At 37.9% G+C, this 15,293-nt stretch overlaps 1 protein-coding gene across 3 annotated transcripts in view; it reads right to left on the bottom strand.

The window, feature by feature from the left end:
* LOC145987139 (sodium- and chloride-dependent glycine transporter 2-like) overlaps positions 1–15,293 on the bottom strand; it is a 123,821-nt gene that overhangs the window by 54,569 nt on the left and 53,959 nt on the right. For 2 of the 3 annotated variants that reach the window (XM_083121635.1, XM_083121636.1), the window contains exons 7-8: positions 12,226–12,360; positions 9,395–9,623 (exon numbers count right to left, since the gene is read on the bottom strand). In XM_083121635.1, the coding sequence (XP_082977761.1) occupies positions 9,395–9,623; positions 12,226–12,360 (364 nt within the window). The remainder of the gene's footprint in view (positions 1–9,394; positions 9,624–12,225; positions 12,361–15,293) is intronic. The other variant, XM_083121637.1, reaches the window with a different exon arrangement.

The raw sequence follows: 15,293 nt of genomic DNA, 5'->3' as shown, positions 1-15,293 counted from the left end.
TCAATCTAGATATAAAATTGATGAAATTCAGAAAACCAATTTACGTTGGCGCAACGGTTCTCGACTTGTCGAAACTTTACATGTTCGAATTTCATTATGACGTGATGAAACCCTTCTACAATGATAAAATATCACTTTTGTACACGGACACCGACAGCTTCATTTACAGCATACAAACACCTAACCTATACGAAGACATAAAAAGTCCTTCCATGCTTGAGTATTTCGATACTTCTGCGTATCCTCAACCCAACAGATTTGGAATTCCATCTCGTAACAAAAAAGTCCTAGGTAAACTGAAAGATGAATGTAACGGTGATGTTATTGTCGAGTTCGCGGGTTTGCGTTCGAAGATGTATGCCATGAGAACAGAAAGTAGCGTCACGAAGAAAGCAAAAGGTGTGGGCAAGAATACGGTGGAGAACAAACTCACCTTCCACGATTACATCGATTGCCTTTACTCACAATCGACGATACTAAGTATAGAACAAAGAATCCAAAGTGTAGACCACGTGATTACAACAAACGAAGTTAGGAAAGTAGCATTAGATCCGCATGACGATAAAAGATGTATTTTGTCTTGTGGAATCCACACGTTGCCTTGGGGACACTATCGTTTAGAAATTAGTAAAAATTGTAGGCAATGCAATTGAAAAAAAATAAACTTAAATAACCATAACTAAAATAAAAAAACTTTAACTGTCTCAAATTATCACATACACAATAAATAACTAGCAAGGACAATGAATCTCTTTGGTTTCCGAAAGCAAACAATGAAGACTGTACACCGCACGACAGATCATGAATTTCTACCTTCCATGTTATCTAAACTCGACGGCCTGTTGATCAATCAATTTTCGGAACGCTGCTCTTCTTGCTGGAACAGTGACGATTTCGGATTCGCGACGATCGACATGACGAGGAAACCCAACGACGGAAAATACAGAAACAAAATCAACGACTTTCTAAACGTTGCAACGTTGTGAGAAACGTTTCTCACAACGTTGCAACGTTTAGAAAGTCGTTGATTTTGTTTCTGTATTTTCCGTCGTTGGGTTTCCTCGTCATGTCGATCGTCGCGAATCCGAAATCGTCACTGTTCCAGCAAGAAGAGCAGCGTTCCGAAAATTGATTGATCAACAGGCCGTCGAGTTTAGATAACATGGAAGGTAGAAATTCATGATCTGTCGTGCGGTGTACAGTCTTCATTGTTTGCTTTCGGAAACCAAAGAGATTCATTGTCCTTGCTAGTTATTTATTGTGTATGTGATAATTTGAGACAGTTAAAGTTTTTTTATTTTAGTTATGGTTATTTAAGTTTATTTTTTTTCAATTGCATTGCCTACAATTTTTACTAATTTCTAAACGATAGTGTCCCCAAGGCAACGTGTGGATTCCACAAGACAAAATACATCTTTTATCGTCATGCGGATCTAATGCTACTTTCCTAACTTCGTTTGTTGTAATCACGTGGTCTACACTTTGGATTCTTTGTTCTATACTTAGTATCGTCGATTGTGAGTAAAGGCAATCGATGTAATCGTGGAAGGTGAGTTTGTTCTCCACCGTATTCTTGCCCACACCTTTTGCTTTCTTCGTGACGCTACTTTCTGTTCTCATGGCATACATCTTCGAACGCAAACCCGCGAACTCGACAATAACATCACCGTTACATTCATCTTTCAGTTTACCTAGGACTTTTTTGTTACGAGATGGAATTCCAAATCTGTTGGGTTGAGGATACGCAGAAGTATCGAAATACTCAAGCATGGAAGGACTTTTTATGTCTTCGTATAGGTTAGGTGTTTGTATGCTGTAAATGAAGCTGTCGGTGTCCGTGTACAAAAGTGATATTTTATCATTGTAGAAGGGTTTCATCACGTCATAATGAAATTCGAACATGTAAAGTTTCGACAAGTCGAGAACCGTTGCGCCAACGTAAATTGGTTTTCTGAATTTCATCAATTTTATATCTAGATTGAAAAGTGCCAAATTCTCGTTGTAAATTTTTCTCGACTTGAATCTAGGATCGGCTATCCACTTCCGACATTTATTCTTATCGGAAATTAATTTCACGTCTACGTGCTTTCTAACATTCTCCATGGTCTTTCCGTACACCGCATTGTTCATTAATTTAAAAAAGTCCTTGTCTAAATCGGAAGTGGCAGCTGTTCTATGTTGTGTGTTAGTTTCTATGTAAGATCTTAACCACGTGGAATGTTTAAACTTTAGTATTCTTCTAACATTTACTATCTGAACACCCTTCCCAATCAAAAACCGGAGATTCTTGTAGTGGACGACGTATCTCTGTTTAGGGTCCAATGTTAACAAAAGCTTGTCTTGAACCGAGTCGGGTGGACATTTGATTTCGGGAGTCGGAGGCAAATCCGAAAACGTGTCGTGCAGGTGGTCGGAGAATTGGAGATCTACCTCTGCGAAGAAACCACACTCGCTATCGTCGAAATAAATAATGTCTATCGAAGTGGGATCTAACCATTCGAATCCCCCGTAAGGAAGTTTCTGAACCATGGCATGTCCGTAGAGATTATTAACGTCGGCGTAGAAGATGTAATTCGATGCTCGATTTGAATCGTAATCTTCTTTCATGTGTACGTTATTAGCTTTTGCATGTCTCTGTACGCATTGCACCATTCCACCTCGTATCCCTCTTTCGATAAATAGCAACATGTCAACGTCCGATATCAGTTCCAGCTTGACCTTTGTCTGGAATAACATTGCCGACCACGCTAATCCCGGTAGGCTGTAGAAATACGCTGGATCTAATTTATAAATATTCGTTGCCGTTTTCCTGAACGCTTGAAAAACATCCGCAAGTATCGTCACGTCTAATTTTAAGTATGCGTCGTGGTAGTCTCCGAGTGTCCTACATTCTAATTTCTCCCACATGAGTTGCGCGTGTTGGTATTCTTCGTCCGTGATTCCTTTCTCTCTGAGTCTGCTGTAAAATTCTCTTGGAAGTGGGAGAGCGTCGTCGTTAAATTTAGAACCATCACTAACGTATTCGTAAGGATAAATCCCTTTACGTCTAACGAGTTCTATGTCTACGTTGGGAAAACTAGCTCTAGTTATTTTAAATTGATCGTCGGTGAGTTTGTTCGCTAAAGCATCCAGACTTGCAGAGAGAAATCTATACGAATCCAGGAAGCGCATCTCGATTGTATTTTTCGTTCCCGGAATCGACACTTGCTTGCTGAGACTAATGTAGCGTTCTTCATTCTCGGCCAATACACCTATACGTTTCGGATCGTAGCCAAGATGTCTCACCAGGTGGTGAAAATCATATCCGCTTCCGTTGTGAAAAAATATGGGGATGAATTTAGGTTTCTGGATTTTAAGATTGCACGTGTTGCAAATTCCACCTATGTAGTTTCCGCTGAAATGATCGTGGTGGAATATTTTTTTGTTCTCATCAGTGAAACTTTGATCACATACCGGACACACCTCAGTGGAATTGTAATTTTGAAGTTCATTTTCAGTTAAAGGTGCCATCGGTTTTGATGTAAGCAGTACGCTACCAATTACCTCAACCTCCTCCACCATTTTTTCCAGGAAGTGTTCGATTGCATTTGGCCCGCGGTATATATATGCTTCATTTATTTTATCACGTCGCACAACAACATAGCCGAAACTGTTTGGTTGATGAAGCTGGTACGGCGTTGTGGAGGAAATTTCAGGATCCGGTTCGCAGTACGAGAGTGGTTTGAGGAACGCCTCGAAATCTGCGACGATGATTGCGGGATGTTCCAACAATGCCTTGTGCATTTTGAATTCTTCGACTTCGTTCGTTTCAGGCATCAACATTCTAGCCGGTCTGTTGTCACCGCAATAAATTTTATGTTCGACAAGTTTATCGATAGCAATTTGACGTCCGGTGTAATTTCGATAATCGAGTTGTTTTCGATCGTCGAACGTGGTTAGGCATCTCGGGCAAACTTCGATGCAATGTTTATACTTGGTAGTTTGACTTCTGACCAAACGTGATAGAGAACGAATTAGCGTGTAGTGATGAACATCCTCGTTTGAAATTAGAAGAAGATTAATCACACGAGCATCGTCATCGTCGATATCGCTTATCCTGACGGGATGCACGACATGTTTATCTGACGTGAAGGAATATACATTAATAGCGATGCGTTTTCCTGCACGATTTTCGAACTTTGTTATATCCGACAATGTCACCGGGTATTCGATGCCAGACATTACACTTTCAAACTCGCACTCGTATTGTTTGTAATTAGAAACCTGTTCTGGATTATTTGACCAATAAATCGGATGAAGTTCCGCCAACACACACCAAAGGAAACACTTGTTATCGCTGTTCTGTATATTTAACACAGCTCTCTTGTGTTGAATATTCGGTGGAAGAGGAACGTAGCTAGAAGCGCGAAGAAGCAAGAATCGGTTCACGTAAACGGTTAACGTGTGAGGACTTCCACACAGAGACCATCCCGACCCTTTAGCCTCGAAATCGTCATGTTTCTTAACCAGCTCATTGGTAACTTTATAATAGAAGTTGTCCAAATTTTCGACGTCCGCCAAATGAAGAGTCTGGTTTTTTGTACGATGATAAAAAATACTCGTTGTGCCATCAACTTTCTCGTATTCAGAAAACAGAACAACGTATACTTTTATAGAGTTGTTTTCAAGTTTATTTTTCAAAATATTTAGTACAGATGTTTTCGTTTCATCCAAGAAACTAAGGATGTCACGGCCTGGTTCTGACTTAATTGAAAAATCCTGGAGTTGATCGTTGAATGCAGATCTAATTGGTTTGCGTTCATTAGATAATTTAATTTGCTTGGAAGTGGAAGCTTCCGTTTCTGAATTATCGATTTTCCTTTTCGATGCTTGTCCGGTCGATGGTTTGCAAATTTTGAGGTGTTTACTTAAATTTGTAATGCTGATCATCTTTCCGCATCGAGCACAAGGCTTAGAAGGTAACGAACGATTAATTCTCGAACCTGTTTCGTTACATCTTGCCCTGTGTACCGATAAATTGTTCCTTGAGATTAGCTTCCCACAAGTAACACATTCAGTTTTATCATTTTTACGATTGAAACTGGTGGTGGATGCCATTGCTTTCTCCAAAATCACAGAAATCAAAAAGTCTAGTATATAGCGATACAATTTTCAGGTATGTTATTTTATATAGAATTTCTTGGAGTGATTACAAAACTCAAAAATTCAATCTATACTGTGAATAGAATTTCAGGTATGTTATTTATATAGAATTTCTTGTGTGCGAATACAAAAACTCAAGAATTCAATCTATACTGTGAATACAATTTTCAGGTATGTTATTTTATATAGAATTTCTTGAGGTAATTACAAAACTCAAAAAAATCAATCTACTGTGAATATAATTTTCAGGTATGTTATTTTATATAGAATTTTCTCAGGGCGAATACAAAACTCAAAAATCCAAGACAGTTCAGTTTTAACGTGTTCATATTTGAAAAAAAAATATGCAAAATACGCCTTGGCGAAACTCTAACTATTGTTATTTGGAACCTTTAACCTTTTTTGGTGACGTAGAGTACGCATAGAGAGGTTGGGTTTAGTGTGTCGGTCGAGTCTCGGTGTCCTCTGTCCTCCCATACCAAAATAAACATAGGTCGTTATGGAACAAAAAAAAATATATCGAAAATTTTCTAAGTCCAGCGTTAAAAAAATCTTAAATTGCAAATATCTCGAAAATGGTAAGAGTTATCGAAAAAATATATCGAAAAACACCCCCATACGGCATCGTTAGATGCACCCTGTCGATTTTGGAGGTGTAGAATACGTGTACCAAGTTTTGGTGGTCCTGGGGTCAAGAGGTAAGAAGTTAGCCCACCCCCTCCCAAAAACTTTGATCACTCGTAACTTTCGAACAAATAGTCGTAGAGAGGTCGGGTTTAGTGCATCGGTCGAGTCTCGGTGTCCTCTGTCCTCCCATACCAAAATAAACATAGGTCGTCATGGAACCAAAAATTTTCCGAAAATTTTTTCCAAGTCCTGCGTTAAATTGCTAATATCTCGAATTTTTGACAAACAGAGGTGTCCCATAGGACCTTTGAAAAAAAAAACAAAAAAAAAGTGAAAGTCTACAGAGGTGTGGTTATCTAACCGCAGCCGTTAGAACCTTTTTTTTGGTTGGGCACCACGCACCCCTGGCGAGGTTATATAGAGGCCAGAGATCCTTAAAAAAAACAACAATTATTATTTGTTTGTTTGCGTCACAATACGGAAAATAATAAGAGGCGCACGCACGCGCGTGTGTGTGTGTGGCACATCGTTCCCGAGAGAGAGGTTTACAAAGATCACGATATACAAACATTTGACCGGGGCTTGGAAAATTACGATAAGGTGCATTCATCCTTCAAGAATAAGAGACTGCATTATTTACTCATCACGTTGTGTCAGCGCAATAAATAAGGCGCTGAACGTAGAGAGAAAATGAGAGTTTTTGAGGTTTGGTGAACCTCAATTAATAAAAATAAGTTTTTGAGGTTTTGGTGAGCTCCAAATAATCAAAATGAGTTTTTGATGTTTTGGTGCTGTTTTCTACGCTGTGAAACATCGTCAGCGCAATAAATAAGGCGCGGAACGTGGAGAGAAAATGAGTTTTCGAGTGAGGAGTTGGCAACACTGCGAGCCTCACCGAGCCTCATTTTCGGTTTCTGAACTCTCTAATCTGCACTACTAGTTATCTTGGAAACGGTGAGACTTAGGAAAAATCTGTTTGCGGATTCGTCATGTACGCCTATATGTAAGTAAAATATGAATAAAACCTATGCTCGGAAATCCAAAATGGCGACCGGAAGTGGGGTTATCTTGGAAACGGTAAGACTTAGAAAAAATCTGTTTGCGGATTCGTCACGTACGCCTATATGTAAGTAAAATATGAATAAAACCTATGCTCGGAAATCCAAAATGGCGACCGGAAGTGGGGTTATCTTGGAAACTGTAAGACTTAGGAAAAATCTGTTTGCAGATTCATCAGGTACACCTATACGTGAGAAAAAGTATGAATAAAACCTATGTTCAGAAATCCAAAATGGCAACCGGAAGTGGGGTTATCTTGGAAACAGTAAGACTTAGGAAAAATCTGTTTGGGGATTCATCATATACACCTATACGTAAGAAAAAATATGAATAAAACCAATAGTGTTCGGAAGTCATGCAGGTTTGGACGTGACGACGCAGTTCAATAACATAGGTTAGACCAAGAAAAAAACCTTGGTGATTTTATTTCGAGTAAAATATTGGCAACACTGCGAGAAAATAAGGCTTATGTCTTACAAGAGCAAACTATTAAGTCGAGCCTCACTTCGAGCCTCACTTTCGGTTGCAGCTCTGTCTTTATGGTTCTACTCTAAAGTAGGTCAAAACACGTAGAGGCTCTCGTGTAGTTTAGCACGAAAAAAAAATAAATAGGTTAAGTTATATCACGTAAGATCGTGGCATTCGTACCAAGTACGAGTGGGAAAAAAAAGAAAAATAGGAAATTTTACAAAAACATCGCTAAACGCTAAAACATCGACAAAAAATTGTCAAAATATGTCAAAAACTGATATTCGATTGATAAAAAAAAAGCTACAAATACATACCTACCAAGTACGAGTGGGGAAAAAAAAAAATATTTTTTTACTAAAACATCGCTAAACGCTAAAACATCGACAAAAAATTGTCAAAATATGTCAAAAACTGATATTCGATTGGTAAAAAAAAAAGCTACAAATGCATACCTACTAAGTACTACTTTGAAACGCTCAATATACACTACTATCTACTGCTCCTATTACATTTTTTCTTGTCAATCTCTGGTTTGTTAAGAAACTTTGTTCCTTTACAGAAACTTTTCGAAGCTTTTCACAAGAACAATTGGAAAAGAGAGGGCATTTGCAAGCAGCAATATCAAATAAATTAGCTTCACAATTATTTTTACATGCAATTAGTTTTAAATCATAATTATCATTATGCTTTGTTTTGGGAAACCTTATAATTTTTAAGTACTCCTTATGGTACTTACCTAAAAGCTGTATGACACGAGAATGTGACACAATGGGAATTGTCGCTTTCTTCCAGATGTCATCAAGTTTTTGTGCAACTATATTTGATATTTCATGAAAAGTCGGTTCTTTATCCAAAGGCTTATTTTGATCTTTTAACTCATGTCTGATGAAAGAGTAGAACACTAAAACGTCTTTTACAGTTGGCAAAATTAAATAATTAAGGTCACTAGGAGGCTAGGAGGCCCAAAAATAGGACAACTAAGTGAACTTCTTGTAATAACAAACTTTTGAGCACTCATTTTTATTTGCCTATTCAAACACTATTTTACACCCGCACTGGCCTTGAAACAAATTATGACTGAATATCCTGTTTTACATATCGTCTGTCTACCTGATTTGGACAAGTCTTTGCCTGCCGCCGTGTTTAGCCTGAAAGCAATTTTAGTGGAGGAAGCTGTTCTTCACTTCAGCTTGTTGTAACATCTTTTGTTGTCTCAGTGAAGGGTGCATAAATAATAAATAAATAAATTTTAAAACAACACTTTCGAGTTTGATATTCCGTGGATAACAAATTTATGTTAGTAGTTACAAATAAATATTTATGTTGTATTAAATCAGCGTGTGAGAATTTTTGCAACATGTCGAATTATACAAGATGCGGTAGAGGGCAAAATATGTTAATCGATTTTACAAAAGATTTTACATGAAGAATACACGTGCCCGTAGGCACATTTTGGCACCTATTACATTGCAAAATTCCAACTTCCATTTTTTCGGCCCACCCTAGTGTGTAAACATTTTTTGAATACCTTATATTTCCAAATCAGTTTAAATATTGGAATTTTTACTGATTCTGATGTGTCACTTTGGCTGATATTCTTACATTGGAAATTGGCGTTATCATATATTTTCTTTATAGATATAAAAAAAATAACAAAGTGGCAGAATTTTGTACTCAATTTAAAGCTATTTATATACATTTTGGAACAGTAAAGTGATCTACAATTTTATTTATAAACTTACACACTTCTAATGTCTGCAATGCCTGATACCAATAGATTACTTATCCTCAGTACTTCATCAATGTTGTATGAGAACCAGAGGAACATAACCCCAAGAATGTGATTTTCAGTTTTGTTTGAATAAGCCCCTTTGGAGTCAGATCGACATATCTCCACTTCTAATCCTTGACCAGAAGGTAGAGTCACGTATCTCTAATTTACTGACTCTTTTTAAGAGTAAGACATATTCTTAAGAATACATTTCCTCTCTCCTGTAACTTTGATAAATTGGAGTTATGTCCCTCTGGTTCTTACACGACAAATTGTGGCCTGCCTCCTGGTAAGAAAAAGCTTTCCAATAGTATGCATCCTTACCTGGCAACTTAAGTTGTTCCACAGGTACATCCAATTCTTGTGCCATTTTTGCAAATGTAACTAAGGTAATTAGAATGTATAAAATATTTGTGCACAGACAGACGCAGTATATAATGACTGCGTCCTTATCAGCCATGATTTTCGGTCTTGATTGTGATGCACACACAAAAAATGCACCTGTTCCTATTGGCACGGTACTCACTACCTGCCCAACTGCTTTTACCCACAGCTGAAATATAAAGTAAAGCATGTCAGCTTTATGAAATGGTTGCCTGCTATGTATAGGGATGGAAAATTACTAAAGGGTCAAAACTAGTTACTTGCATGATGAAAAAAGCAGTTATTGACTAGTTACTATGGTGACCAAACACATACATTCAAAAAAAAGGACAGGGCATGGTGAAAAAGGAGGACAAAATCATAAAAAAGAGGACACCACGAAAAATGGCAACACATTTGCCATTACTCATAATTTAATCAATGTAAAAAATCTTAACACTTTGCTCACAGATACTTCTCAGATGATATTTTTCAATAATTTCCTCTTACCTTTAAGCAAAGAAAGCAGTCTCCTAATCTATTCTTTAACATTTGACAATAATAACTAAGAATATCTATAATTTGAAGCACAGAATCATGCTCCTTTTCCAATTCTTGGATATTAGAATGAAATATCCCCATAAGTGAATGCAAATGTAAAAAGTAAGTATCACTTAACTTATTTCCAAAAAACAAATTTCAATTTTAGGCAGTTTAGATTGGGACAAGAAATATTATTTTAATGTAGGATGAACATTTCTAGCACTCTTTCAGCAGCAGGAAATAGTGACAGCCACCTTACACTTTTCCTCATTCGTTTCGTCCATTCTTTACAAGCTGGATATTTTCTTGCGAGATCATTGTTGAATTTACAATTTTGCTTCATTATTTCATGCAAATAATATGTAATAATCAAAATTATCACTATACGCTTCTGTGTCAGTCATGTATGAGACTTGTCAGGAAAGTAAAGATACAAATGAAAAATAAGATATACAAGAAATGTATTGCACATAACTAAAGCTACACTGGATTCTCTGGTGCATAGGCTATTTCTCCACATAAGTGCCACCATTGTCCAAACATTTGTTCAAACGTGGAACAAGTTTTTGTATCCCAGAATCGTACAAATCCGCCGCCTGCATCTAGAACCAAGCTGTGACTTCTTCCCTGACCTCATCGTCGTTGTCAAAGTGTTTTCCACAAAGATGTTTCTTTAGGTACAGGAACAGATGGTAGTCACTGGGTGCAAGGTCGGGGTTGTATGGTGGATGTTCAAGGACTTCCCATTGAAAATGTGCAAGCAGATCCTTGGTGACATTCTCTAAATGTGACCAGGCGTTGTCATGAATAAAGCTGATTCCAAGTGACAACATGGTCCTCTGTTTGTTTTGAATTGCACTTCGAAGATGTTTCAAAGTCTGGCAGTAGGTTTCAGCACTATCTCTTGATGGATCTCCGATGGATGCTTTCCTTGTGCCTGCAAAAACCTGATCACGGCGTGCACTTCACACCTGGCGGGATTCGGTATTGCCGCTGCCATTTCCAACGCATGTTCCTCGCACAAGACTCAGCGTCAGCGCAGCACTGATGACTCACTCCCAATCTTCGTCGTAAGGATCAAGGTTACTGCCAGTGTTGCCAACTTTGGTACACATTTTTCCCCTAACGTGCAAATGTGCTTGTATCTTTACTTCCCTGACAAGCCTCCTATGTATCAATCGAAACTAAAGTAGCTGACCTCCGTGTCAGAGTGGTTAGCATAGCATGCTCCGAATCCAAGTGTTCTGGGTTCGAATCCTGGCATGGGTGTTTCTTGTGAGTGTCACTCCATCAAAATCATCATATCATCATCATTCATTCTCATCTTCACGGTTAGCCAAAGTGGCAGAAAAGCAAAGAAAAATTCAAATTTCTTTAATTCAAATTTTCTTTATCTTAGGGTGAGATTTAAGTGGCTGATCCCCCGCCTAACTCTAAATAAATCAAATCAATCAATTGAAAAGGAACTGCACAGACTACATGCATTCCAGTCTGGGACACGCTCCAAGGGCGAAGCACCGAGTTAGAATAATACTAATGACTCAGTCGGCAAAGTTGTAGTGTTCAGCTCCCAAATGCTAGGTGATCATTGCTCAAATACTTAAGTGATTACATTTTTACATAAATCAGTGATCAGAATGCTACATTTTAAAAAATAGCTTTGCAACAGCAGTAAGGTAGATCTGGTGAAGCATAGGTGTTCTTTGTGAGTGTTCCTTCATCAATTTCATCATATCATCACTCATCCTCATCTTCACGATTTACCAAAAAGTGGAAGAAAAGTGAAATAAACCTAATCAATCAATAAGACATTTATGATAAATGCTGTTGTTGAGCAGTTTGTTTTGTGTATCTCCAGATGAAAACAGTTGGTATTCCTTGTTTAATATTGGTGTACTTCGTGGTTTCTGGTATATTCTGATTCATTTATGTGGATGAAATTTGGGGTTTCTCTAATGAATATGCTAGGGAATGTCAGGATTCTTAGTTTGTAGAATGTTGGGAACATTTTTTTTTCTAATTTCTGTTCTGTTTACATCAAGGTCAAGGTCAATAACGATATTTTACAGCACATGGTATTATAGTGATCTTGAATTTATGAAATAGGAGTCATATGGTGCACTTATACTGTGCTTTTGAAAATATATAATGATAAAATATTATAATTATGAAAAAAAGAAGAAATTATCAGTCAAGTTTCATAAATATGGACCCTTAGTACAAAATTCTGGTGTTACAAATTTTCCTACCGTAGAAGTTCCTAACTTGTCTATGCCTGCTGTCAGGATTTCAACAAATACAGTTGGGTCCACCTCAGTAGAGAGCATATACATAAGCATAAGGCTGAAAAACACAACCGGAGTGGCCATTGTGGAGGTTAAAAGCTGGAATATTAAAATACTCTTTCAATTATATTCTTTCAAATGGTCATTATCATTGTATACATCACTACAGAAATATATATTACACTGTGGGAATTTTATGTCTGCTGGCAGGGTAAAAATGATTCCCTATGTGATTGACAGTACTACGAGGGTGTCAAATGAAAACTTTAATTTGCTTTAGTTTTTTATCTAGTAGATTTCTGCATGTAGAGTTGTACAAGTTTCCTGCATTTTAGCATATATCCCTTGCTGATCCACATATATTTTCAAACCTTGAGTTAGTGCCTGTACATCTCAGGAAAAAGAATATTTGTGATGCATACACTGTCACTTATATGACCCATTGTGAAGGTCTTTCTACCCATCTGCCTACGAACTGAAGCCATTGTTGTACTTCTCCCTCCGTTCGTAAACTTGCTGGCATGGTAAGCATGCACATAGACATTGAATTTTCATTTGCCATAAAATGTCTATACGTTTTAGGCTTCCAGAAGGCAAGCAACTAGTGATGGGTCGTTCGTGAACGAGTCGTTCAAAAGTAACGACTCTCTCTTGTGAGCGGTGAACGACTCGTTCACCAGAATTGAACGACACGTTCAAAGAGTCGTATGTGTGCCACGACTCCTCCGCCCGCCAAGCAACTATTATTCCATTATTCCCTCTCCTTTCCACGAATTTTGCGAGGAAGGCGCATGCGCAAGTGTATACTCGCCTGGCGGCCGGAATTTTTTAAAGAAAGCAAGTCGATTCTGCGGGCAGCAAATGGGGACTGGAGAGGAGAGGGAGGGGGGGTCCTCTCTGTTCCTTTTCCCTACCCCTAGTTGAGTAAAGCTGGCTGAAACGTGCCGTGTACGATGAGAGGGGAAGGAGCATGCTCGCGAGTCGACTCTTTCCTTCGTTCAAAGAGTCGTGGCACACTTTAGCGACTCTTTGAACGAAGGAAAGAGTCGACTCGCGAGCTCGCGACTCTCGAGTGTTGTTTGCAGAGAGAGAGAGCGCGCAACCTCAGCCCATGACGGGCAGCGAAGAACAGCCAACAAATTTGTCCTGTAGTTTCAAGTTCGGCCAAACCATTAGCGCTAAAATTACAAGAAATTAAATGTTAGTAAAAAATATTAGGGGAGTCTTGTAAAGATTTTGGGAAGGTGTTAGGCACAGACCTCTTGATTACAATATTCCGATTAGCCTATTTTGAGTTGTTATTGTTTAAGTCCACTTTATGTGCAGATAGGATGGTCGGGACTGGACCTACAGTTTAAAGTGGGATCCGAACCTCCACTTTGTATTGAACAAGGTACCCCTTGATTTCCGGCGACGTTATAACTACGCCATCGGGGAGACCCGATTAGCCTATTGGAGCATAAAAGTGGACTTATAACAATTTTTGCCAAGCAAACCATTTTAATACATGACAGCGTTAACCACTATGCTATTAAAGTGAATCAGAAAAGGGAGGCAGTAATTTATAATTTGCAACACAAAATACTTAGTGTGGAAAGCGATTGTTACTTTTAATTATTTTCTAAAGCGCCGGCCTCCATGGTGGAGTGGTTAGTACACCTCATTACTCATCCTGATCTTCGCGATTACCCAAAAAAAAGTGACAGAAAGGCGAAGTAAAATAAACCAAATCAATCAACCAATCATTATTTTCTAAAGCAAAATCAAAGACAATAAACACCTTTTGTTTTATGTTACTCCAAATCCAAAAATGACGTAATACAAGCAGCAATCACAAGTTCAAATGATAAACCTTTAGTGAAAATAACAAACATGATTTAAAACAAAAATTATAACTTACAATTTTTTATATTCAGTTAAGAATTACCTAATAGAACAAACCACATGATAATGAATTAATTATAAGTGGACTCGTGAAATGAAGGTCTTTTTATATTTGAATACTACATTATGTTCTGTTTTTCTGATTTTTTAATAAAGAACCTGAGAGACAAACACACGCTCACACACGCAGTTATACATAATTTCTTATAATCCGATCTATAATAGATATTCAATTTGTTATAACATTAATTTAATATATTTTGTGTAATACAAGGAACAAATTTGAAATTATGCGGGGAACAGTGGGGATTTCCCCTCTAACGATCATATCATGCAATTTCCCTCTCTTTCTCTCTGTATGCATGTGTACATACATATACTTATATATTATACACGTGAGATTAGAAGATTAAAATTTAAATCACATTGAAATGATAACGTTATTAGAGACGAATCACAAATTTACACCAATAGAAACACAGCATTATATACAAAATAAAAGTAAAACACAAATGAAAAGCAAAGATAAATATGAAAATTTAGTGCGCAAAATCATTGCAAAACAAAAATGCAATCGATAAAATTAATATTGACAAAACTAACTCAAGTATTCTATAATGTATGCCGGCGTGGTTAGCACATCAAGGGTCTCTAGAAATATAGTTTAAGGGATGTAAGGGATGATCCTTTCACGTAGTACACCCAATTGTCAACCTCACTTCCACATAGTACACCCTGGACTGCATTTTGCAGACTAACGAGGCTCTGGCGTCTATACCTACGACCAGTATAATTTTCGTAGGAATGTGTGTGTGTGTTGTCCTGTGTTTTGTCCTTATGTGTGCAGAGTGCCTTTACAGCCTCAGCTTTTAACCGGTCAGATTATTTTAATATTTTAGTTACTACAGGACATTACGGTTCTGGTAAGGGGCTGGATCCCGTATAAAGTGAAGGGTGCAAAATAGCCTAAGTGACGCACACAAAATTTTAAATTCATATTCAATCATAGCCTTTAGTATAAAACAGAGATGTGATGGGGAGGGCCGGCCCCCGTGGCGGAGTGGTTAGCACATCGCGGCACGAGGGCAGGGAATCCTGAGGCCGATATTCGGTGGAAACACATAGCGGCTCGGGATACCACTTTTGCC

Source organism: Lepisma saccharinum, chromosome 4, assembly GCF_977018435.1.
Source record: "Lepisma saccharinum chromosome 4, izLepSacc3.1, whole genome shotgun sequence".
NCBI lineage: Eukaryota > Metazoa > Arthropoda > Insecta > Zygentoma > Lepismatidae > Lepisma > Lepisma saccharinum.
Note: the sequence above shows the minus strand (reverse complement) of the source record. Positions and strands in the feature narration are given on the sequence as shown.